The sequence below is a fragment of the Bactrocera tryoni genome, chromosome 3 (genome assembly GCF_016617805.1).
Source record: "Bactrocera tryoni isolate S06 chromosome 3, CSIRO_BtryS06_freeze2, whole genome shotgun sequence".
Taxonomy (NCBI): domain Eukaryota; kingdom Metazoa; phylum Arthropoda; class Insecta; order Diptera; family Tephritidae; genus Bactrocera; species Bactrocera tryoni.
This window is the reverse complement of record NC_052501.1, coordinates 33,580,218-33,604,831: the sequence shown is the minus strand read 5'-3', so window position 1 is coordinate 33,604,831 and position 24,614 is coordinate 33,580,218. Positions and strand designations below refer to the sequence as shown.

At 32.7% G+C, this 24,614-nt stretch overlaps 1 protein-coding gene and 1 long non-coding RNA gene across 8 annotated transcripts; one reads left to right on the top strand and one right to left on the bottom strand.

Annotated features, from left to right (window-relative positions):
• The first annotated feature begins 1,603 nt into the window (after positions 1-1,603).
• On the top strand, positions 1,604-24,504 carry LOC120772874 (heterogeneous nuclear ribonucleoprotein K homolog). Of its 7 annotated transcripts, none has more exons than XM_040101713.1 (11): positions 1,604-1,796; positions 3,021-3,089; positions 13,041-13,141; positions 13,206-13,262; positions 14,687-14,730; positions 16,077-16,149; positions 16,247-16,342; positions 21,821-21,952; positions 22,026-22,748; positions 22,813-23,006; positions 23,554-24,504. In XM_040101713.1, exons 2-10 carry the CDS (start codon positions 3,083-3,085, stop codon positions 23,002-23,004), a joined length of 1,425 nt encoding a protein of 474 aa, XP_039957647.1. In that variant the 5' UTR covers positions 1,604-1,796; positions 3,021-3,082; the 3' UTR covers positions 23,005-23,006; positions 23,554-24,504. The 7 variants fall into 7 exon arrangements, with proteins under 7 accessions (XP_039957647.1, XP_039957644.1, XP_039957645.1 ...); XM_040101710.1 differs by having other exon boundaries at positions 1,605-1,796; positions 22,813-22,982; XM_040101711.1 differs by lacking the exon at positions 3,021-3,089 and having other exon boundaries at positions 1,605-1,796; positions 22,813-22,982.
• LOC120772875 lies at positions 8,599-9,328 on the bottom strand. Its single transcript, XR_005705107.1, has 2 exons — positions 8,873-9,328; positions 8,599-8,807 (listed from the first exon to the last, which is right to left on the bottom strand). It is a non-coding gene; the product is annotated as an uncharacterized LOC120772875 (long non-coding RNA).
• Positions 24,505-24,614: the final 110 nt, after the last annotated feature.

Genomic DNA, 24,614 nt, shown 5'->3' with positions numbered 1-24,614 from the left:
TTTAAGTATATATCTTATATCGTATAAAATTTAGCCCATTTTTTTTCTTGAGCAATTATCAATAGAAATTTTGTCGGCACCATGTACTACCCAAACCATGTACACATAAACTTTCCTCGCTTTGCGTGACAATTCATTCCAAAACAACGCAGGGCAGAAAACAAAGGACATGCCACGACGAAGACTGTTGCTTGGTAAAGCGTAAACTGATTAAAGTTTTCCAACAATTTATTTGGATTCGCGGCGGAAACTTTTTATGTAAACGTACTCGTACAAAAGCGTACATGGAACTTTCCTGTCTGACGCAAAGCGAAGCTAAATTTCTATGTGAAATAGCGAGAATACCTTCCCATCAACTCAACTATCGGCTAAATTACCGGGTAAAAGGGAATGAACAATTACAAGTACACAAGAGTTTCGGTTAGGATTACTAATTGTTTATCATAGAAACTAAGCGGTGACTCAACCGATAGTGGGCTGGCTTGGGTAAAGGATTATACAAATGGGTTTCGGATAGTTTTGTCGATTCCGCAGTAACACTTGAATATCAATCGTATAGCGAAGGTATCTTTTCGTGTAGAAATGATTTGATTTAAATTAAGCTTAAGTGGATATAGTTAAGTTTAATTACAGAATTAATGCGAGCATGGTGTTTCGTAATAACAGAACAGACTTGGTGTTATGAGTTCTTATGTACTGTGGTTGTAGATAAAAAATTAGAAACAATGTCAGCTGCCTATAATTTCATTGACTGCATGTAAAATGAATATGTATTTGTTTCAAATTGTTTAAGTCTGTGCAAACAGAACTTAACTTAATGAGTTTGAGTACATGTACGTTATAATGTAGTATGGAAAGCAAATTTTCGGAAATTGGAAACTTAGAACGTTATAAATTTAGAATTATTTTTGAAGGCCCAATACCGTGAACATATAATTTTATTTAATCACTATACGGAGATTCTCTTGCTCTTGCAAGATTGCAGATTGCAAAAATCCTCTACCGAAATATTCACGGGCACGAGAGCACCCATTGTGGAATCTAGTGATATATGAACGGCTGATTCGGTCAATTTATGGTAAATGACTATTGTGCATGGCTATTGTGAATTGGCGCACCTTCTGCATTCATTCTTAAGAGAAAAAACTGTAACAAATCTTTATAGTTTAAATAGAAATTATAAAATCTATTTCAAATTTACATTCCTCAATAATTTAACGTTAAAATATGTATTTAAGTAAAATGACAGCTATCACAGGGTTGCAATTGTATTTTTACGTGTCATTGCACGAAAATAAACATGGGTTTTGGTCTGACATATTTTACAACTCTTGCTAATATTATTCTGCGTGTGTTTGTTGTTGTGCAGTTGCATTAGGTGGAAAAATCTGCAATTCGTGCACCGTGCAAGGGCTTTGCAAGAGCAAGAGAATACCCCTTATGTAATATCAGAGAATTTCTAATGGCACTCAAATAAAACAGTTCGCTGTGATGTGAATGTGGTATAATGTAATCATTCGTTGAGAATGGAGCCTAGTATTAATGTTATTGTTTAAGCAACTCTGACAACAGAATGCATCTCTGTGTCGGTGTCGCCATTTGCAATTCTTTTCGCTTGTATTTCGCATAGCTACATTTTCTATCGTCTTCTTGTCGACTTAAACCGTTGAGAATCAATCTAGATTTTGATAAAAATTGAATTTGCATTCATAAGTAATATAATTATAACGACAAGGCTATCTTGATTGAAGTGCGAAATATCGGTTATTAGAGGACATAGATAAAAATATTATCAGGTGAGTAACGTGAATTGCATATGCTTAAAAAAATAGGCGGTAGAATATTTGTAACGTAAGGAAAATTGTGAGTAATAAAATGGGAATGACTAAATTATATTATTTATATTAGGTAAAAAAGGATCTTCGAAATATTTTAATTGAAAATTACGGCAAAGTCTTTTCATGAAAATATTGCAGTAGTGCGCGGTAAAAAAATATATGAAAAAGTTTGTAAGACATCGACTTCCTTATATTTTCCATTAATTTTGAATAATTTTATTCTAATATTATGAACAATTACCTTAACTCCCTAATAAATATATTACTATCAATTAATGTTAAGTAATTTAACAAATCTTAAGTAATTTTTTCAACTAATACTATTCTCTCTAATAATATTTCTAATTAAAGACGCGACATATACATACCCGTATAAATATGCTTGTTAATATTATTTTAAAGTCATTCTTCACGATTATTTATCAATAACTTAGTCATGCAATTAAAGAATTTAATAAATTTTGTAAAACTCAGAAAGACGATGAATGATGTTGCTGCTTTATTGTAGCGTCGGTCGGGTATATTACTACATGGTTTTTGTTTCTTACCGATTCAAACAGTAAATTTTAATTATATAGACGAACAAACTTTTTCATTGCTATGCTTAATTGGGGAAATCTTTAAATAATTTAGCAATGGATTGTATATTATAAATGGGGCATGTTCTGCGACCTGCCCTCTTAAAAAAACGTTTGCAAATCCTAAGACTATTTTTACTATAATATTCATTCTAGGAGCATTGGTAACTAAGATTCTGCCTTTTCCGTTTCCACCACACTCGTGTCTACGTAACCGTAACGGACACTAATTTTTGTATAGGGTACGAGTAATGTAATCTCAAACCTCGGAAGGATTATAATTTGTTTAGGGTAATATCCTCCCAGCAATAGTTTAGCTGCTGCAGGCCACAAGTTTGGTTTCTATATCTGTATTTTTCTTTTCTTTCTTCAAACTGAAATTGCTGGTTTATGATATAGGGCTCCACTGCTGATCCCAGCAGATAGTTTGCCTCTGTAAAGCGGGCTAGTTCATCTGATACTTCTGTTATAGCTATACGTTTTTTCAGCTATCCCGGCGCACAGATCTGGTGGCCCCGGCTGCAAATTGACAGAACCACAGATTGATATTTATCTAAATAGCTTAAAATGCATGTGTTAAAAAATGTTATTTTGTTCTTTTCAGAGACAACAAAGTTTATAAAAGGTTTTAATCTCGATAGTCAAGTCTGCGTCTTCACGCCAGTTATGACTAGTAAGTACGCTGTTTTACAACTAAACATATTTTTTATTTGAAAATTGTTTATTGCAAACAGTAAAGATTATAAACCAACTCAAAGTAACGTTCATACCTTCTTACTAAGTAGTTATAATTGTTTTATATGTATATAAAGTTTCATTATTAGGATGTTTGAAACAACATGGTTCAATATTAAATTTCAAAGAATACTGGTGCCCTTTTTTCCTAGGAACTATAATCTTTTGCATTATTAAATTAGATTCGTATATTGGGGGTATGAAATTGAAAACAATTAATTTCTGCCGGTATGTTTCTGCAGGATATTTATTTATATTGGTAATATCTCAATATAACCAATTCAATACATATATTTAGTAGTGCAAAAGGTACTTAAAGTTTCTTAATGGCGTCCAATATCATTTCTGTCAAATTCTGTATTATCGAACAACCTAAATGTCCAAATTTTCGAATATTTAATATTTTTAGGCTAAGACTTTGGAAAATATAAAACTTCTGCCAAAAATTAAGCATGTTATTTGAAACTTCAATTTAAATTGAGATTTAAGCATGGGAATGTTCGAGCAAGCAATGCGATACTTGTTTTTCTGCACATACTCAGCTGAAACTTACACTGCAACATTTTTGCGTCGAATCTGATCACTGGCTATACTGCCCGAACATCCCGGACTTCTATATTTTTTTTTGTGTACAAGACCTTATGGTATGATTGTTGTTACAATTTGATGTTTTTTCAATTTAGAAGATTCTAAAAGAATATCACAAAGATAGGAACTCATTAGTGAACTTAATAAGCCATAACATTATTATACTGTGTGTAATATGTTAATGTAAAAATGAAAATATATAGCTTTATTTTAACCACAGGAACCGAGTGCAATTTATTCCTAAAATTCTTCACTCAATCAAGTTACCGAGTTTTGTTTTTTTTTATAGTATGTTTCGCCATATGTATAATATTCTTCATCACAAATAATTTAAAAAATCAATATGTTTGGATATGTTAGGAAAGATATTAATATGTATGTATGAATATGCATATTTGTATTATTGTACGAACCTGTTATTAAATTACACCCTTTTATAAATTATTTTCGTGTAGATAAGCTAGATAGGGACAGATAAGTTGGTTAATTATTTCTTTACACAATATGTCTTCTTTTAGTTCAGAAAATTATAATTGAAATCTTAAATGTTAAAGTTTTATCTATCACATACATATCTAACAAATAACACTAAACTTTGAACTGAATTATTTTTTATTATATCAATTAAATATAATAAAAAAAGTTTAATTTTCTTAGCTCGAATTTCAAACCTGTCATTAACAGAATCTTTTGAAAGATGAGAACCGTTAAAATTTATTTAACATTTCAATTACAACAGGGACAGGCAAGAAGGCACATTTAAATATTAAATTGAATATTTACAAACTTCCCAAAAGCAGAATTAAACATTCCCAAATAGTTTCCAATGAGGTGGGAATTCTGGAATATCATCAAGTTGGTTGGTTAATTGATTCAAATAAATTGAGTGACGAATCTCGATACAATATATCTGAAATCGAGGAACTTTCAAGAGGTTATTAGCGTCTTCTCAATAATTTTTCTTTTCCAAAAGAATGGTACACATGTCCCTGTTTTATTTGAATTTGAAAACAAAAATCGAACGTTGTTTATTGTATATTAGGTCGACTTCTTAATTGAAGCACTATTTAATATCGCGTTCATGTTTTTAAAGACAGTTAGTCGCTTTCCTGTATGATCTGAGCTATACAAGTATGTCGTGGATTGCTATTGAGAGCCAGTTAATGTAATTTTGTTACCATGGGGATAGAGGAATGAAAAAATGCGGACAAAAATGGTCAAACAATGACATGTATTCATACTTAATGTATACAGTGGGCACTGAAGGAGTTTTGTTGGAAAGTCACACATTATGATTGATTTATATACATATATATGTATGTGCGTAGATTTACATGAAGTATACTTTGGAAAACACTTTTGTCAACAGTCAGCAAAGTTAGGCGTGGCTACTCGACAAATATGGTATGCAAGTGGATATACATAGCTCTACATAGCTCAACGTATTTTGAAATCCTGTAAAAAGCGATATATTTAAACTCTTGCAACATTTTGCTACGGAGTATAATAGTTTTATTCATCTAACGGTTGTTTGTATCACCTAAAAATAATCGATTAAAATATAGGGTTATAAATAAGTATATGATATGAATATATTATATGTATATGATGAGACTACTTAAAATCGGAGTGACTTTCTGTCTGTCAGTCTGTCTGTCCGCGTGTCCATCTGTGCAAGTAAAAATGAAGCTGTCTTAATGAATCTTGGTACACGTAAACGAAAATCTATAAAGTGCTATAACTAAGCACTGTATTAAGATGTGAAATTTGGCAAAGGGGATCGCAGCAGCAAGAGGCGTGGACACTCCCTCTTATAGCTTAATGTACATATGTCCTAAACAACTTAAGTTCTAAGTCTAGATCTAGACCAAATTGGGTATATAATATTTTCATGACGTTTCTATGTTCTAGTGTGAAAATGCGCGAAATCGCAGCCTCAACTATGACTATTTCTCATATATCACAATTTTAAATTCCATCAGATTCTTTCACTTTCCATTATGTAAATCACGCACCAAAACAAACGCAAATGAATGACATACAATTTTGCGCGAATAGTGCCGATAAGGTCTATTCAAGCCTCCAGATACCGAATATGTGGGTAAAAGTTCCAAGTTCCAGATAATATAAATTCAGAGAGAATTCTTTTTTAATAATAGTAGTCATGTGTATCAAAAATTTATTAATCGGATCAATAATTACCTTAGCCTCCAAATTCCTAATAGAATGATTTTCGAACTTTCGGTTGACTATAGGCATATATGTGAGTTATGTTAGTAAAATTGGCAGCGTGTTTTTCTAATAACTAATAATTTGTGCCTAAAATTGATAAAATCGGGTGAAAACTTGTTTTTTTGCCTTTGACCCTGACAGGTTGCTAGAGTATGAAATGTTCGACTACACCCGAACTTAGCCCTTCCGTATTTGTTTCCAAATAAATTAATTCCACTTGGAGCTGTTATAAATTTATATATTTGTTTCATATAGTGGAAATTAAACTTTCTTCTCAAAAATTTTGGAATCGATGCAGGTATACGTTATCTTAAATACAAACATATCCAGAAACAGAAATTGTGTTTTTTATTGATTACAAATGCCTATATCATCTTATATATACATACATATGTATATGTATGTACACTGTTAGAATGCTAGATTTTCGTTCGTTGTATAGACAGCTAGCACGGGGTTACAATTATTTTTTAATTTTGTGTAGCAAAATTTGCAGAAATTATTGGGGTACTCACCACGTGTCATAAAGCATCGTAAAATTATAAATTTTTATACTAGTTTAAAAAATTAGTTGTTGGATTGCATACTAAAATAAGTTTTCGCAAATACAACTTTGAACGCTATGTTTTCGGATCGTTATAACTTATAACTATATGAGACTATGTGAAATCCCTATATAAATTTTGTTTTGCGGTCGAAAATATTATATTTATTGCATACATTAATGCAACTGTGTGAATTGTATAATTAATTTCGAAGTCGGCACAAATGTTTTTCTTCAGCTCTTTAATGATGTGTTGATCACTTTTTGGCATCAGACGTCTAGGAATACTTTTATAGGGCAATTTTGTAAGTCAATATTTTTGTCAATATTTGAGACATTTACAAATAAAGTTTCAATTTGTGATCAGTTACTATTCACAATACAGCCTCTAGTCTTAAGTCACAAAGTATAGTTTCAAATTTGTCACCGGATAGAAAGCGGGTCACAAAACTAATAAGAATTCTGCCACTTCACTTATAGAGATCATCATATACTACATATCGTCACCTGAAATGCAAAATAACGTAACAACATTTTCGGAAATTTACAGCAGTATGAATGAAACACGAAATAAAATGGAACAAGAGTGAAGAAAAAACTTAATATTGGTTAAAATTGGTTTATATCTGATCGCAGAACCTGAAAATGTTGGACATATGTAATATTATGTATGTAATTCGAAGTAGTGAATCGTAATCAATAAGACACTCAATTTCAAATTTTTTGATGATACGTTATTTTGCATTTCAGGTGGCGATATATTAATCGATTGTCGCTTTTTATATTTTGTAAGTAACTCAAATACCTAAAAGTTAAAAAAAAAAAAACCATTTCAAATAAATTTGGTAAATCTTCCTTTTCAAAGCCAACATATTTTTTTTTTTATTGGCAATTAACCTTTTTGACAGTGTTATAGAAACTTAAATATTTGTTATCGACCTCTAAAAAACGTCAACTAGACTAGACCTGTTCATTTTCAATTGAGAGATTTTGTGCAAAAATTGTATCTAATTTCAAATCTGAAATTTAGAGACTTGTGACTGTATCAGAGTACAGAATCATTATCATTTCTCTGCTGTGTCCTATGTTCTAAAAAATTAGTTACCAAGTTACATTTTCGTTCCTTTTATGAGAAAAGATTCATGATGAGAATTGTATAGAATTGAGTTATCCAAAATATGTCTAACCAACAAAATCGGTTAATAAATGCAAAAGTTAAGATAGTGCACCCCTTACCATGACAATCGAGGCTAAGTAAACGGATCGGACCCGGACTTTTATCCGGGGAAGGACCTAGGCACTATCCCTCGAAATTACTTTAGGTATATTTTCAGTCGCTACAACAACAACCAAAGTCTGGTCCACGTAAGCGAAACATTTTCAAACTTGAACAAGAGGCACACATTTTTAGTTCTGATAACTATTGAAAGTATCTTATATTTATTTATAACACTTGCATTATGAACTGAGCGACCTGAGCTTTAGAAACAAAAATCAAATATATGTGTTAAATTAAATGCATCAATATCTAAGATATAATTTGTACTGTAGTCTGCAAGTTTTGTATGCAATATAATTCTTTAGCTTTATTAATCAAACAAAAAACATCTCAATTAAGGTGTAGGGATATTCTTGTACTCGTGCTCTCAGGTAAATTAGAGACTGAAGGCAAACAGGAGTAGAGCTTATCCAAACATCTAGAATATACATATATACTCGATTATAAATACGCCTATAGTATAGCCAATAAATATAAGAACCATTTTCTGTTAGTCTAGTGTAATGCATTTTTAACAGTAAGCGTTTAACTCAGACGGTCATTTAAATAATTATCCTATTTCGAAGGAAGCTAACTGCAGTAGAATTTTTCATTCCTACTTACATGTTGGTGTAGCAAATTTTCCACAATTGGCTGAATTTCACATGATTGCCTTGATATAACTTAAAATTACCATAACTATCAAAGACAAGTTGTTAAGTTCCTACCTTATACACGTCTTGCTCTAAATTTTAAATATAAATAATGTGAAAACATCAGCTGATATTGACACAGCTAAATGACCCTCCCAACAGACAAAGTTGCTTCTAAAATCACAAGATAATGGCTATTGCTTTATTAAATATTCACAACTTGAGACATCAGTAGTGTTTTCAGTTCTACTTTTTCGATAGAAGTTCTGTTCCGGCCTGCCCATCGTGCAATTAAAAATTCCCATAATTTGATTACGTTCCTTGATGTGGATATATTTTCAAACAATTTCCTTACCCCTAGAAAGGGGTTGACCGCAAAAGCTAAAAAAAAAAATGAAATAAAAAACACGATACACTGACAATATTAAATGCAACTTTATTAATACCTCCTCTCCTGCACACAATAATGGCGCGTGCATTCACGTACATTCAAATAAGCGTACAGAAATTGTAATTACATATAGCTGCAGGTACTCGGAGGTTTTCTGTTGTGGTCTTTCAGGTTAATATATTGGTTGCGTGGTACCCGAACGTTAAACTTCCCCTGTTTCTATATATCGGGCAAGAATTTTTAATGATCTATTTATTTGTTAGATTTTTATTGGTCAGTTTGTGGTATGTACATGTCCTGTCTCGTGTCCTTTATTATCTATCCATTTGTAGTCTGTCACTGTTTTTTCCAAAATAACCATCGACAAATGTTCCTTCTCTGTCAATTCACTTTGGCTGATCGGGTCTGAATTTTTGTACATTGTAAAGTTCTGCAGTGGGAGTTAAAAAAGTCTCGTTTTTGATTGGCCGATTTCCGGTTGCATTTGATGGGCCGGCATTTCAAAGCCTAAGTATTGCGCCAGGTTTTGCTAATAAATAAAGGCTTTTGTCTCGTCAACACGATAGTTAGTACAGACATTTCATTGAAAGTGGTCATCGGCTGTCTGGACTTACTCAAGATTTAACAATCAGTCTGTGAAAATTTGTGATAAATTTTATAAGTGTTATTTATTAAAAACTTAAATTAATTTCAATATAACTGTTACGAATAGAAGGTAATAACAATTTTTAAAGACGAAATTGATACGAAAAAGTGGGAACTCATTAATATTTTGTATTCGTTTAAATTGTTGCAAATTATCGAATTTAAAATTTCAAAAATCCATTAATTCAGTCTTGATTGGGATAGTAGTAATTCATATTTCATCGCTCATAAAATATATTGCCTTACCTACTTATGGATGATATTTTCAGTTAGATTATTTTAAATCTGTTAATTTATTTGATATTTCTATTTGCAAGCTGATCGACATGTTATTTGATATAAGTATTTAATAATATTAAACAGTTTTAATATTATGATATAATGAGATTTAAAAAAGTTATTTCGATTTTGCTAAATTGTTCAATAGTATTTCTCTGTATTATACACTCGTGACTACGCAAACCTTACCACTAAAAATTTTACACTTTATAGCGGTAATTTTTGCGATATAGAAATTTTTTTATTTAAAAATAAGTTAATGACATGTTATTAATTAAAAATATTAAAAATTTAAAACAAAACACATTCAGCCATAGATAAATCAATTGAAAGATAGTGAGCTTTACAAAATGAGCTCAATATGAAAGAGACTGACATGCGATGAAAAAATCATATTTTTTATTTTTTGAATTTAATTTCATTTACACTATAATTGAAATTAATATTTTATATTTTTTTTATTTTCTTTTAATTGATACATGAAGTTTATGGGGGGAATCACTTTAAAAACAATAAAATCGGCCGCTTTTGTATAAGCACAGAAAAGCTAATTTGTATTTTAATCATTAAACGTAAATTAAAAACTATAATTATAATTAGATAATATAATTTAGTTTACTTATGCTTACAAAAGACTTAAAAAAAAAACAAAATTGAAGAAAATCCCGAACTAACGAAAAAGTCCGAAATAAAGTGTAAGAAAGTGCAGTGGTAAGTTTTGCGTGACCACGAGTGTATCTTCTAATTAAGTGTTTCAGTTACGTTGCAAGTATTTTTTTTTATTTGAGTGGCTTCTGAAATTTCTCTTATAATTGAGTTTAGGTATTAGGTGTTAAAAGTTGTTAAAAGACAAATATAGTAAATATAAAATTGAGATACAATTTTTCCAAAGAATAAAATCCCTTACCTATAGAAATCAATTCTTTATTTTTAAAAGAAATAAAATAAAATAATATACTTAGGATTTACAATAAAAATAACAAAAAATTTAATAGAATGTTCTAATCATAGTTGCGTGTCTCTGTGAATTAGTATTTATTAAAATTATAAATAATAATTGCATCTTTGGAAATAAAATACACATACTTTTATCTAGATTGCCAAAGGAATTTTCAACTAATTGTATAAAATATAATTTTGTCTTCATTCTTATCAAGAGTGAAGTTTTTTAAAAAATGTTTTTGATCAGAAAAATTTGGGACGCCTTGGAAAAATCTTAATTGAATGTTATTGATAATTTGCCGTTCCCACGTCAATCACTTTCACGTAAACGGAACGGGTCAGGATTTATACTCGGCCAAAGAATGTGCCAGCATTTCCTCAAAATTATTTATACAAAAATTAAATATTAAATTTTTTTAAACGACACTATGTCACAGATTAGACGGCTAACTAGTTTTATTTTCAAAAAGTGTTTCTTCGAACATTGTGTTTTTATTTTTAATGAGGCTGAAGATATATCGGAAACGCTTTATTGTTAATAAATTATGTATATTTATAATTGCATTAATTAATTTAGTTTTGCTAATTAAATGTAAGCGGGCATATTGTTGATTATGGCGAACTGGAACCGCCTGATAACCATTTTCGTATTTTGCTGACAAATTTTATAGAGTTCACGACATTGAGAATTTGCAAACAAGAAGGCGACGGTGATCAAAGACCAATATGTTTGAATGAACTGATTGAACCTTTTATGCTATAAAAAATGGGTATTATAGCTTCCGTGTTTCTCTACAAAGATTCTCTGGTTGTCTGGTGTCAAAAAGTGATGACACTTTACTGACTACAAAAGCTACATTATGTATTCAGGGGTGTTGTGGAATCCAAGACAGATTTGCGTATTTGTCAAAATTGCAACACAATTCTGATTTCCAATGCTGTTACATAATATGATTGAATTTTCGTTTTTTTGAACATTTATGTATATGTATATGTATTCGCATCAGCTGTTTACTAAGGCTGAACCCACATCGGATTAGTCAAAAACGTCTTTGACTAATAAGACACAAAAACGTCTTGTGCTATAACCCACACCAAGAGAAGCAAAATGCGACATTTTGTCTTTTTGTCTCGCTTATATTTTCAGTAATTGAGTTTTTTGAAATGAAAGAAATAAAAGAGAGTGGTGGGTGCATCCGTACAATCAGAAGCGCGATTCAGAACATATTATTACACATTTGATGTCTGAACAGAGAATGCATCCGAGAAAATTTCGAAATTTCACAAGGATGCAGGTGTCAACATTCGAATATTTGCTGTATTTAATAAAACAATTAATTTTTAAGCAAAATACAAATTACCGCAAAAGCATAACTCCTGCAAAAAGATTAGTTATAACATTTTGCCTATGAAAAACAACGGTGCAGCTATAAGTAACGAAACATGTTTTTCTGCCTTGTTTCGTCTTATCTTGTTTTCTTCATTCGGTTGTGGGTTGCATGCTGGTAGCTCAGCATGTATTGATCGACAACGAAGACGGTTTTGTCGCATTTGGTGTGCGTTGACTGTATGAAAATACATAAGAAGTTCGACAACAGCTCTTCAAACAAGTCAAAGCACGAACATGCGTTTTCGTTTCGTCTTTTTCGGTGTGGGTTGTCACATATGAAGCTATGGGCAGTTGTCGTATGAGACAAGAAAAACGGTTTTGACTAACCCGGTGTGGGTTCAGCCTAATGGGACAAAACCAGTGAATAAATTTGGAAGCAAATTCTATTAAAGTTTTTAATGAGCTCCGCTATTTTAGCTTTAATTTTATTGGAAGAAAAAAAGCAACGGAAAAATTAAAAGGAAGTTTTTAAGGGATCAGACTAGTCCACTTGATGAACTGTAGGAATCGGTTGCGAAATTTAGCTTGGAATAATTTGTATCTTCGTATACATGCTTACTTTACGAATTTATATAACATTGTCGACTTACTTTACGGATTTATATAGCATTATCGACTGAAAAGACGAATGGGTTTTAAATGAAGTATATTACGTTTTGTAAATCTTAAAATATCATGATTTCTTTCCATATACTCAATAATTAGGTAATTTTGTGTTTTATTCTTATATTTGCCCCTTTAAAAATAAAGTTAAATTAATTCGCAACAAAAAAAAATTATTTGAATCCAAACTTACATTTCAAATCTGTTAGCGCCTATCTTCTTGCTTTGTTTCTGATAGTAAAACCGATAAAATCTATACTAATTTGATAGTTCTGAGGTACGGTTATTTGTTTTTCAGAACATTTTATAGCAGTTGCTAACTTTAAAATTTCAATTCAATTCAATTCAATGAATCTATTTACAGAAAAAATGAAGATGAAGCGAGAAAATAACGACGATGGCCCACATGCTGATAAGCGTAGTCGACGCAATGATGACCAAATACGTATCCTCATACCTAGTAATGTAAGTAGACATTCTGATGTTCCAAAATTGTGGAGTCATTCAGCTTTAAATTTTTCAATTTTAGATTGCTGGTGCCGTCATTGGCAAAGGGGGACAGCATATTCAAAAAATGCGCACTCAGGTAAAATATTTTAAAGAATTGATTTTTAATGGCTTCTAATAGTTTTATGAAAATTCCAAAGTGCATTGCTTCTATATGTCCCAAGTTACTTTAGAATTAGACAATATCGATCCGTTTACAGTTGTATTAAAATTAAATCTTATGAGAATAAAGACAGACATTTTATAAGTAAGATAAATTTTTGTGAAAATTTTAACACAATAATCACCACTAGATGATAGAAAATAAAATTATATCGTATTACAAATCAATAATGTTTTAATTGCTTAAATAACTGCAAATAAAAAGCAAAATAACTTTGGGTAACTGATATTCTAGCTTGATGAAGTTAGATCGTATCATTCTAACCATTTTATAATAATTATTGAATAATTTTTTTCTCTATGCTTTCCATACTTTTATTGGTATTAAAAGTTTTGGACTGTTCAATCTAAAAAGCATCGTACACCTATTTAAGCTTAGGATCTATTTTTCTATTGTATAATAAGAAAAAAATAATTTTACTTTTTTAATAAGCCATTGCACTTAACCTCATAACTAAATGAAAATTTTTCTCTCTTTTCTCTTGTCCCACTCTCTCGTTTTATGTAACTGTGTCGTACATATGCGACTCGAAATGAAACGATTCGATTCGATTGTAAAAAACTCAAATCGTAAACGTTGAAATATATACGTTGCCGTGACTGCCCGCTCGATCGCCCATCTACTGCCTGATTTGATCTGCCCCGTACTGGTTTGTTCTCAAATAAAATTTTCAACGGCAAACCCAACAAAAAATACCGTATATATTATGTATATGTACATAAAAATTGAAATTGAACGATATAATGCCCATTCATCTGCCCGATTGCCCGCCCGCCTGCTCGTTTATTTGCACGCCCGATCGCCCGTCTCACAACTGAAATGGCCCTGGTCTAATCTGAACACCATCACCACCACCACCACCACCAAACGACTGTTTGGCCAACATCGATGTATCTTCGAACAATATATAACAAACAAATCTATCTATATCTAAACTCTTTAAATCAACAAATCTGTTTCAACTCTGATATTCAAATTCACATTGACATTTTGATTGTCGCTGTGCCGTAATGCAATCATTGCTGATCTGTCATTAAAAAAAATTAATAATAACAATAATAAATAATATAATTGACTTAATTGAATATATAAACTGATCCATAAACAAAAATGCATTTCGTCTACGTACCAATTCACCAAAATGTGAAAATAATTCTCGGGATTTCCGGTAATGAAAATGATCACATTTTTAAAAATTGTGCTTAACACGAACTGACCAACAACAACCAATTGTACTGCTAAACCGTCACCAATATTGTACGCCACCAATGAAACAACCTGACCAAATGTTATCCGTAAACCTAACACTGTGCCAATCAACCAATGAAATGCAAATGCAGTATAAAGCCACTGTATCTGTCGACGATTCTCAAGGCCCCGAACGGTAAACACTTATCCATTAAAATATTTTAGCTTCCTTTTATCTAAATCGAAGATTGTGAAATATCAAAGTAATTTATGTACTTTATCAGTACTTTAGATCTAGGTAAAATTTATGTTTAACTTTTTGGTTGTTCCATTGCAAAATTCCGTATGTCGTATATCGTACATTCGCATTTCGTATTTTTTAACATACTTGCACTCTAATCTCGTAATGGATTGATTTCTCTTATCTTATGCTAATTTTTTTTTCCTTAAAGTTATAAATAAGAAAACTAGGTGCGTCTATAGGTACATAAAGTATTTGTGATATATATGAACCCATTTATACATACATATATACTTCCTATCGTACACACCGTACGTTAGTTGATTTAATAAACAAAACTAGTAAATAATTGTAAAAAATCACCCACACACACATTCCGAGTTTCCATATAAACATTTTACTTTCCTAATGATTGTCTGCTGTGTTTGCAGACATTTTGAAACATGAATAACTTACCATAAATCACCCCGAAAATAAATATAGTTCACTTGTCAAACTTTCTCTCATTATTTAAGTATAATGCATAATGAAACTGAACTACCAATTCATGGACACCTCATCTAATTTTTACATTTAGCTATTTCTCAATAACTCTGACTTAATTTGGTTTCATTTCCTCAGCCTCATGTATACATTTTTGTTTGTAGCACTATTTGCTCCACTTGTCTATAAAGACTCGACCACGAATTGACACCTCTGTACCTCCATTTGGCCCAAGCTAAATCTCCGTGTACATTTATCTGCCCAAACCAAACCAGTGTGTGGTGCAAACAAGAACATGCCAAGCTATGGTCGAACAAGATAAATGACCAGCAGTAATTGTGCTGCATGTACTTACATATATTGATGCTTGCATTCAAACCCATTTATTTTTAAATTTATGTATGTGCGTTCGGTTATGATAATAAATTTATTCTACAATGCATTCATTAACAATCGGTATTGGAGTAATTGTAAACATTTATTTTGGGAAATCGATCAACGATTAATTATAATACTTATTTACTAACTTTCATAACCAACATATTTTAACATTAACCAATCCAGTCCATTGTCGATAGTATTGATGTTGTATTCATTAGGAGTTTGTGTCGGTTTGCCAACTATTATGAACATTTACATTCCTTTAACAAGTCTATCTATAATGAGACTTTGTAACAAGCAATGGGATAATCTAATTCCGGTCTTTAGCCAAATAGAGTCAGAAGATAATTGCTGAACGCCGCGCATAAACATGTAGAAGACAAATTGTGGCTTATTTATCAAATAAATTTACTCCTTTTCTTTCGATTTTCTAATAGCACCATATTGATATCATCTGATCTTGAGGCAACACTGCAAATTGTAACGGAGATGTTAAAATATTTCGAAGAGGTAAGCTGAACATGTTTCCATTAAATAAATTTTAGGATCAAACTAGTATATGTACATATGTATAATTTGTATTAACCGAAATGAAATTCATTTACAGCGCGATGATGAGGTCGACGTGCGCCTACTTATTCATCAAAGTCTTGCTGGATGTATTATTGGCAAAGGTGGTCAAAAAATTAAGGAAATTCGAGATGTAAGTACACAAAAATTTTACTCTATCCACGAACATATATTTTTAAGTTTTAGAAACAGAAAATCTGTGTCTTCAATTAGTACTGCATATATTAAAAAAACTTCCAAGGGTACATTAATAGTTAATTTCAAACCTTTGGAAAGTTTACAATAAGTTTTTAGTGCGGCCGAACATATTTCTGTATCCGCTACTATCATTTTCATAATATTTTTGCCATTATTGCCAGAAATTGTTAGCAAATATTTTTTACAAAACTAATTTCGGTTTTCAGAGGTCATTATTGATGCGATTGGTGAGCTTCAGATCTCAATTTGCTTCGGCTGCACCGAAAGCGTGAATGAGGATAAAAATATATAACTTAATTTTGATCGTTCATTTTGAGTGGCAGTTATAAGCTATAACGGGTCTAATCTGAACAGTTTTCTCAGAGATTGTACAGATACCTTGGACAATAATCTATGACAATTGCGTGAAGATACCAAAAAAAGTTTCCCTCCAAGGACTTGAATTTGAACGGCCAGTTTTTATGGCAGCAATATGCTATAGTTGTCCGACCTGAACGATTTGTAAGAAGTTTTTAGCGTTGTCTGGGAAATAATCTAGATCAACTTTCGTGAAGATACCTTGTCATATAAAAAAGTTCTCCATACAGTCATTTGAGTTTGTTCGATCAGTTTACTGTTGCTTAGATTAAAGTTCTGCCCAGCGAATTGTAAAGATTTGTTGCTCTTTTAGGTTTTATTTTCTACTTCAACTTTCTGTATTTTAAATGGCCACTAATAGCCTTGACAGCCGGCATTGTTAATCCGGATTAACTAAGCACTTAATCAGTTCCAAATTTGTAGGTAACAGAGATGGGTTATGCGGGTTTGAAACTCTTGTGAACAGCTGATAGTAAATTTTATACTATTTCCAATGAAAATGGATAGAAGATAAACATTGCGGTTGTTAGCCAGCCGCCCAATAGTTACAAAACCATTTTTTATTACAAAAACATATCAACATGCTATTTTTAAAACTGCATCATAACATAAAACTTCTTGTTTTAGTATTGAAAATTTGAAAAACGGCTGTCTGTGTGGCATGATTTTCATTCATAATGGCCATTTTTAACAATGTTGTCAACGAAAATGCAGCTAACTCTCTAAAATTTTCTGGATTAAATGGGAGTTAGCAACGGAGTTATCTTCACTAACTCCTGAATTAATCAATCCGGATTAATCCAGTGAATCCAGATTAACGCTGCCGTCTGTCAAGGCTATAAAATCACTATTTACATTAAGATTTCCAAAGTATATTTAAATCCTCAATTCTGAAACAAATTTCTCGAAACTTAATATTAATCACAATGTATGCATATGCACTACACGTACATATATATGTGTGTGCATGTACAAATGTGAAACATATGCACATGAACTTCTTTGGTGTAAGTAAATCCATATTTAATTTAATATTGCTTACAAAGAAATGCCCAGCTGTCGTTTGCCACTCGCCGCGCAACGGACCGAGTCTTCTTGCTTAATATTTGGATTTACAATTATTTGATCCTAACGAATGTTGAACAGGTGCTGTATTTAAACTAAGCAAAAACATCTGTCCTTCGAACTCATTCTTCGCCCTATTCTTCCTTAAGCGTATTTTCAGTTTTAGGCACACATGCATACATAAACTAAGTGTGTGTTTATACTTGTGCATGTGATAGGTAGATTTTCAAAGATGCGTCAAGCGACAGATGCGCATTGGATTTATGTATCCTATTCATCATTGATCTTGAAATGCATTTTGTGAGGAACTTTCGTATTTGCCTTTAATTATACCTTTCATGAACATGAAATGGTATGAAAAGATCAATATTAGTTTTATATGAATAGTACTGTTATGAGTATAGACAGAAACCCGGCATAGATAATATTGGTGATATACTAATATATCATATTAATACTTGTTAGGAACTGTTCAGATCGAAACTTTGCACCTTATATAAATCAAACCATTATTTTAAAACTCACGAGATGAAATTTGTTTTACCTTTCAATCGAGGGTATAAATGTTTTTTTCTATATCCTAAGTAAACGATTTATTTTTGGTCTAATTCGCTTAACGCTAGTTTAACGAAACTTTACAGCTGCATTTAGCATCTGCTTCAAGTCATACTTGGGATTTCATATTAATTTACAATGTTGTTTAAAGTACTTTGGTGTTAAAATTTAGATCAGATTGCATTGTTCAACTCGATATGCTTTCCTCTCCATAAAATGGTATACTGGTGAATTTTAAGTCAACTGCTAAATTGAATCCAGATGCATTCTTCCCCATTTCCGCTTTGAATTCTCTGTTGAAGAATATCAGTAGACGTTTCTGCACATATAAGACTGTATCCATAATTGTATGTACAATTGGGTTCTCTTCGTTTAATATGTATACATATGTACATACATTTGGAAAAGTTGGCATATTTAGGCGGTCAAAAAAATAAGAGTTATAATTTAGGTGAGTAAATTGTTGGTAGAAATAATTATCAACGTTAAAGATTTACGTGGAAAATTATATTCAAATATATGTGACCTGGTCTACGGAAAGGGGGCTTAGGGCTCAAAATTAATGAGATAACGGTGAACGGGGAAATAACGAGATAACGGTGTTTCCCAGAAAACTAGTTTTCGCACGTTAGCTCACTTTTCGTAGACCAGGTCACAGAATATTTTTTAGAAACCACAAGGAGTAAACTTCCTTGTTTGCTTTGGGTTATTATTATGTTAAAAGACCCAAAGTAGAGATCTTTTTTCGTGGGCATAGAGTGACTTTCTGCATAATTCCAAGATATACAGAACGATCTATGGTTTTCTGAATAAAGACATTGGACCACGCTATACAATTTCTAACTTCTTTAAAATTTTCCCTTTCAATATATCCCATTGCTGAAAACTTTTGAATCAGATTTTCACAAAATGATAGAAAATTTTTTATTCCAAATAAATATTTTATATTTACATCTTGTCAGCTCCATCCTGACGCGCTCCTATTAATTTGGCTGCCTGATTAGCTCTATCACATTTATGAAATTACAATAGCAAGCAATATGTATATAAAAGTATCTGGAGGAGAAGACAATAAATAACGAAACGGAAGAAATTATAAATCCTAAACTATATGCCACAGAAAGAAGCACTACTATTATTTTGACCGTAACTGTATATATTATGCATATACCTATATCAATGTGTGTTTGTGGCAGTGTGCGTATCCGCCTCTTCCTGTGTTTTTAAGGTTCAACAATAATTGAGCGACAGCTGGTGGACGTGTACAAGCGAATTCGCTGGCTGTGAAACATACTACCTGAATGACTTAAATATCTGCCGCTGATACCCACAAATACATGTTCTTTTTCCCCGCATATTTCTACAACTGTTTCATGCAATGACATCAATTAGGACATTTTTAATTTTTATTAGATATTTTCACGAACATGTGTACATACACGTGTATATACATATGTGACGTTGAACATAAATTCACACTGAACAGCAGTAATTATAACATATTTGTGTACAGTAGGTGGACACGAGTGTATTATTGTCTCACTAAGCTTTAATTGCACTACTTTCTAATCTCCCTGAATTTCTTAGATGTTGTAGATAAGAGAACACCACACTACGTGGAACAATGCATCTATTTCTTACTTCGAAAAATTCGGCATTCGTCTCTTTTTTTTTGTCTTCTGGCATTCAGCTGCCTGGTATTTGATAAGTTGCTGATTTTGAGTGTCAGTATCACTTTTATTTTTCATACAATGTTGCAGGTAGGTGAGTTTATTTCTATACAATATATGTACCTACATCGGTAGTAAATATACATATAAGAGTATGCACATCCATATATAGTATATATATATATACATATGCGTGAGTACGTAGGTAAATGTTCAATAAAATACGAGAAACGAAGAACTGCGCATGTGTTTGCCGAACACCGGTTCCGTTGCGTGAGGCAGTCACACAATCGTTTATATGTGTTTATTGTCAAGTTCGGTTGATTTTGTCCTTTTTGTCCTGTGAGCATGGAGTCACGTTAGAGAGAAGAGACTGCCTGCCTGCTGTCGTGGTGTGAGTGCGTGGCCATATCCATGTCTATATATCGAATGAATTTTTGTTGTATGCGGTTTGGGTGTGTGTGTGAAAGTGTTGTGTCATTTACAAACTCCATCATCCATTCGGCCCATTATAAGTACATATGTATGTACTAGCATGGATGGAATTTTATGTGTACCATGCGAACGACTCTTCCTGTCATTTTGTGCTGCTTTGGTCATTTCTCAGTATCGTTCTCCCCTATGAGTTGCGTGCGCGTGGATATTAACAGCAGTCGGCGATAACCATTGTCAATGCTGACACAGCGTTTTGGCATTTATGAATTCAGTCCAACTAGTTCAATATTAAGATTGGTCACGGTAACATCATACTTCGGCATTTTGGTATTTGTATCCTCGTCTGAACAGTGATGTCTGCCTTTAGTTTTCGGTCATCGCTCTTTATACTCAGTTGTATATATTTGAACTTTATTTAACGCGAATATATTGCGAATGTGAAAAATGCTCTGCTTGAATTAATCAATAAGATGGATGGTTATTAGTTGACGAAATAAATGTTAATAAAATAACGATGGAAGGAAAGAACGGTATATTTCAGACGGCTGTAATAGATGCTATGATGACGGAAGGGAACTATGACACAGCCACTTCAGTTGCTAACATTACATCCAATTCTATTCCTCGGTGTATAATTTCTGGACTCACATGTATTGGTATGATTGTGCTTGGCTCGATATGAGTATGTATTCGCGGTTATATGTAGATTCTGTTCATAATTAATAAAATTGTTTTGTTACATGCTTATATTGACGTGTGAAGTGTATAAAAGTTTGTTTGAATGGTTGAGTATTGGTTAGTAGATACTGTAAGGGCGAATAAAAAAGGTTTTTAATTCACTTTACAAGGCTGTGACTCAACTCTTTAGCTTCGTGTGAGGTTTCGGTGTGTAAAATTGTCGCCTTTTATCCGTTCGTCCGACCGCCCCGACCACCGTATTTAACTATTGACTGTTTCATTGGTCAGCCTCTATTGTGCCGTATTATTTCGCACAGTGTCAAGTTCCAAATAAGAAAGAGAGAAAGTAGAAAGTACTGACCAGAAATATATAGTTTTGAAATGATGCAATAATCCGTATGTAGTAACCATTTAAGTACAAAGGATATCAATATTTTCGATTCCCTAAGGACATCTTTAACATGACACACAGTTTGAGTGACGGTCTTCGGAAATAAATGTTGAAAGGAGGTAGCTCAATGTTACCGGAACGGATCCGGATTTCTGTTCGGTCTATTAAATCGTTAGCCGTCTAAAATTATTTGAACAAAGCTATTCAACTCTCTTGTGTGTATTTTATTTGAATTAATAGTAATTGAATACGTCTTTTTCAGAAAATCGGATGTCGTATTTTGAAGGTATTCTCGAATGTTGCCCCACAAAGCACAGACCGAGTAGTACAGACCGTCGGAAAACAATCGCAAGTGATTGAAGCTATAAGGGAGGTGATTACGCTGACACGAGAGGTAAGATTGGTGATTACGGTTGAATAATAAGAATCAGCTTATATAAATAATATATATTAATGAATAATTTCAGACTCCTATTAAGGGTCCAGTACACAATTATGATCCCACCAATTTCGATCGTATGTACGCGGATGCATATGGTGGATATGGATCCGGCGGTGGCGGTGGCGGCAACGGCGGTGGTAACAACCGTCAATCACGTGGTGGTCGCGGTGGTGGCGGCGGCGGAGGTGGGGGTATGGGTAATGGAGGTGGCGGCAATTTTGGCAACGATCGCGGAGGACGCAATGACCGTAGCCGCAGTGGTGGCCGCCGTGACAACCCATTTATTAATCCATGGGCTAATGATGATGGTTTCGGAAACAATAACGGTGGTGGTAATTTCGGCGGCGGTAACTTTGGTGGTGGCTTCGGTGGAGGAAATTTCGGTGGTAATGGCGGTGGAGGATTTGGAGGAAATAACGGTCCATCCGGTGGCAATTTCGGCGGCAATGGCGGTGGGTTTGGTCCGGGAAATCAAGGCAACTTCGGTGGTGGTAACCCGGGAGGTGGTTTCGGTGGCAACCAAATGAGTAGTGGTGGAAACTTCGGAGGTGGGATGAATCAAGGCGGCGGATTTGGTGGACCAATCAATAATAATGGCATGGGATCTGTTGGTGGTGGTATGGGATCTGGCGGTGCTGGAGGCTTCGGGCCTGGCCCAAACAATAATGGGCCTAATGGTGGCAATTCAGGAAATCTTCCAAATGGCCATGATCCCAAAAACAGTACGCAAGTTACAATTCCAAAAGATGTGAGTATATAGTTACAAGCCTTAATAGGTCCTAAGAAATATTGTTTTTGTTTTTTTTTTATAGTTGGCTGGTGCTATCATTGGAAAGGGAGGTGGCCGCATCCGACGCATTCGCAATGAGTCTGGTGCCTATATCACAATTGATGAACCATTACCCGGATCAACCGATCGTATTATTACCATTTCCGGTAACCCAAAACAAATCCAAATGGCTCAGTATCTTTTACAACAGAGGTTGGTGTCCAACACATCCTAAAAGTATGAACACATTCTCTAACTCATGATTTTTTGTTTTCTACAATACTCATATTCATTGTACTTTTAACGACAAAGAAAAACATACTAATCCATAAACATTGAATAATTGTTCATCTGATTCATTTTTGTGTACTAAAAAAGTGGTGATTGTGGCTGTGGCTAAAGGGGTGAAAAATGTGCTGTTAAATATGGTATGGTCGCTTAAAACGCTTGTGTAACTACATATTTCGCTAAACTAATTTTAATAAGATACATTTTGCATGGAAGACTAGTGATTTTGTTGTTTTGTTTCACGAGTAACAATAAATCCCTTGTCTTCTTACAAAGTGTATTGACGCCTTCATTCTATACATACGTTTAGATACATATATAGCAAATCGGTTTTTTTTTTTACTAAATGGGTGTACTCCAGTGTGTTAAAATAATTTGTGCATATGTGTGAAATTAATTTATTTTAGTATTGTTAATGTGTATCTACATATACATACATACATATGTATGTTTAAAATACATTCATATTAATAATTATTTTTTTTATGTTTTGCAGTGTGCACGAGAACAACAACGGCAGGCGTAACTTCTAAACCAGATGCCGTCGAGATAGGGCCAACAACACGGCGCCTGCATATATACCATATATACGCAAAAATTTAATTCTAAGACTTACAAGCTCCTTAAATTTCATTAACTGTAGAAATTATTTGAATATATGTATACCGCAATATTCGTTTTTAATTGGAACTAAACGAACAATTAAAAAGACCAAATAAGCCAATAACACTTATTTATGTATGAAAATAAGAGTTGTCGACCTTTTTTTTTTTATAAATTCCCACCAGTAATTTTCTTGATTATTATCGTAACAGCTAATACTAAGTAAATTCCAAATGAATGGAAGTATCAAGAATATGCATAATTGTAAAATATGCAGTCCTGCCGAATAGGGTGCCTCAATTAAATCATTATTCAAACGGTAATTGGGCCATTTTAATCGCTTCGAACTGGATCTTGTTACTTGAATACTTGTAACGAAAATAATACTTATTACTTGCAATCTTCGCCTGTGAAGAGCATTACTTCAATACATGCAAGATCTAGTATGGTCCGATAAAGTTAAGATTATATATTTTGTTCTTCCTAACTTCTGACGAATACCACTGAGGTTGGTACGGACTGGCATTGATACACAATATTTTTGACAAGATTGTGAAAATAGAAGAACTATACCAAATAGATTAAACACTAACTGCACTAGTTGTATGGGCTACTAAAATTAAAGAGGAGTTTACGTAGTTATTAGCAGTTTCATTTGTCGAAACATGTGCGTAAAACCAACAATTTACTAACAATATTATAAAATATTATTTGTAACGCTTTGGTCTGCTATTTTTCTTATGGCTATTTTATTAAGTATATAGGATTTAAATTCTATGCGCATAAAGCGGATTCTGTAAGATTGTAAAATCATATAATAAAGATACACACATAAATAAGTAAACTTTTTGAAATTATTTTGATTAGTGTGTGCAACAGTTTGGTGTTGAATTCAAATGCAGAAAATATTTTTATAATAATATATTGGTAAAAAATAATTTTTTTACTTTGGAG

Bases quoted from the DNA above. Each gene is read 5' to 3' on its own strand.
- LOC120772874 (XM_040101710.1), top strand. The intron at 16,343-21,820 runs GTAAGTACACAA...CGTCTTTTTCAG, and splicing joins AAATTAAGGAAATTCGAGAT to AAAATCGGATGTCGTATTTT. The intron at 22,749-22,812 runs GTGAGTATATAG...TTTTTTTTATAG, and splicing joins AAGTTACAATTCCAAAAGAT to TTGGCTGGTGCTATCATTGG.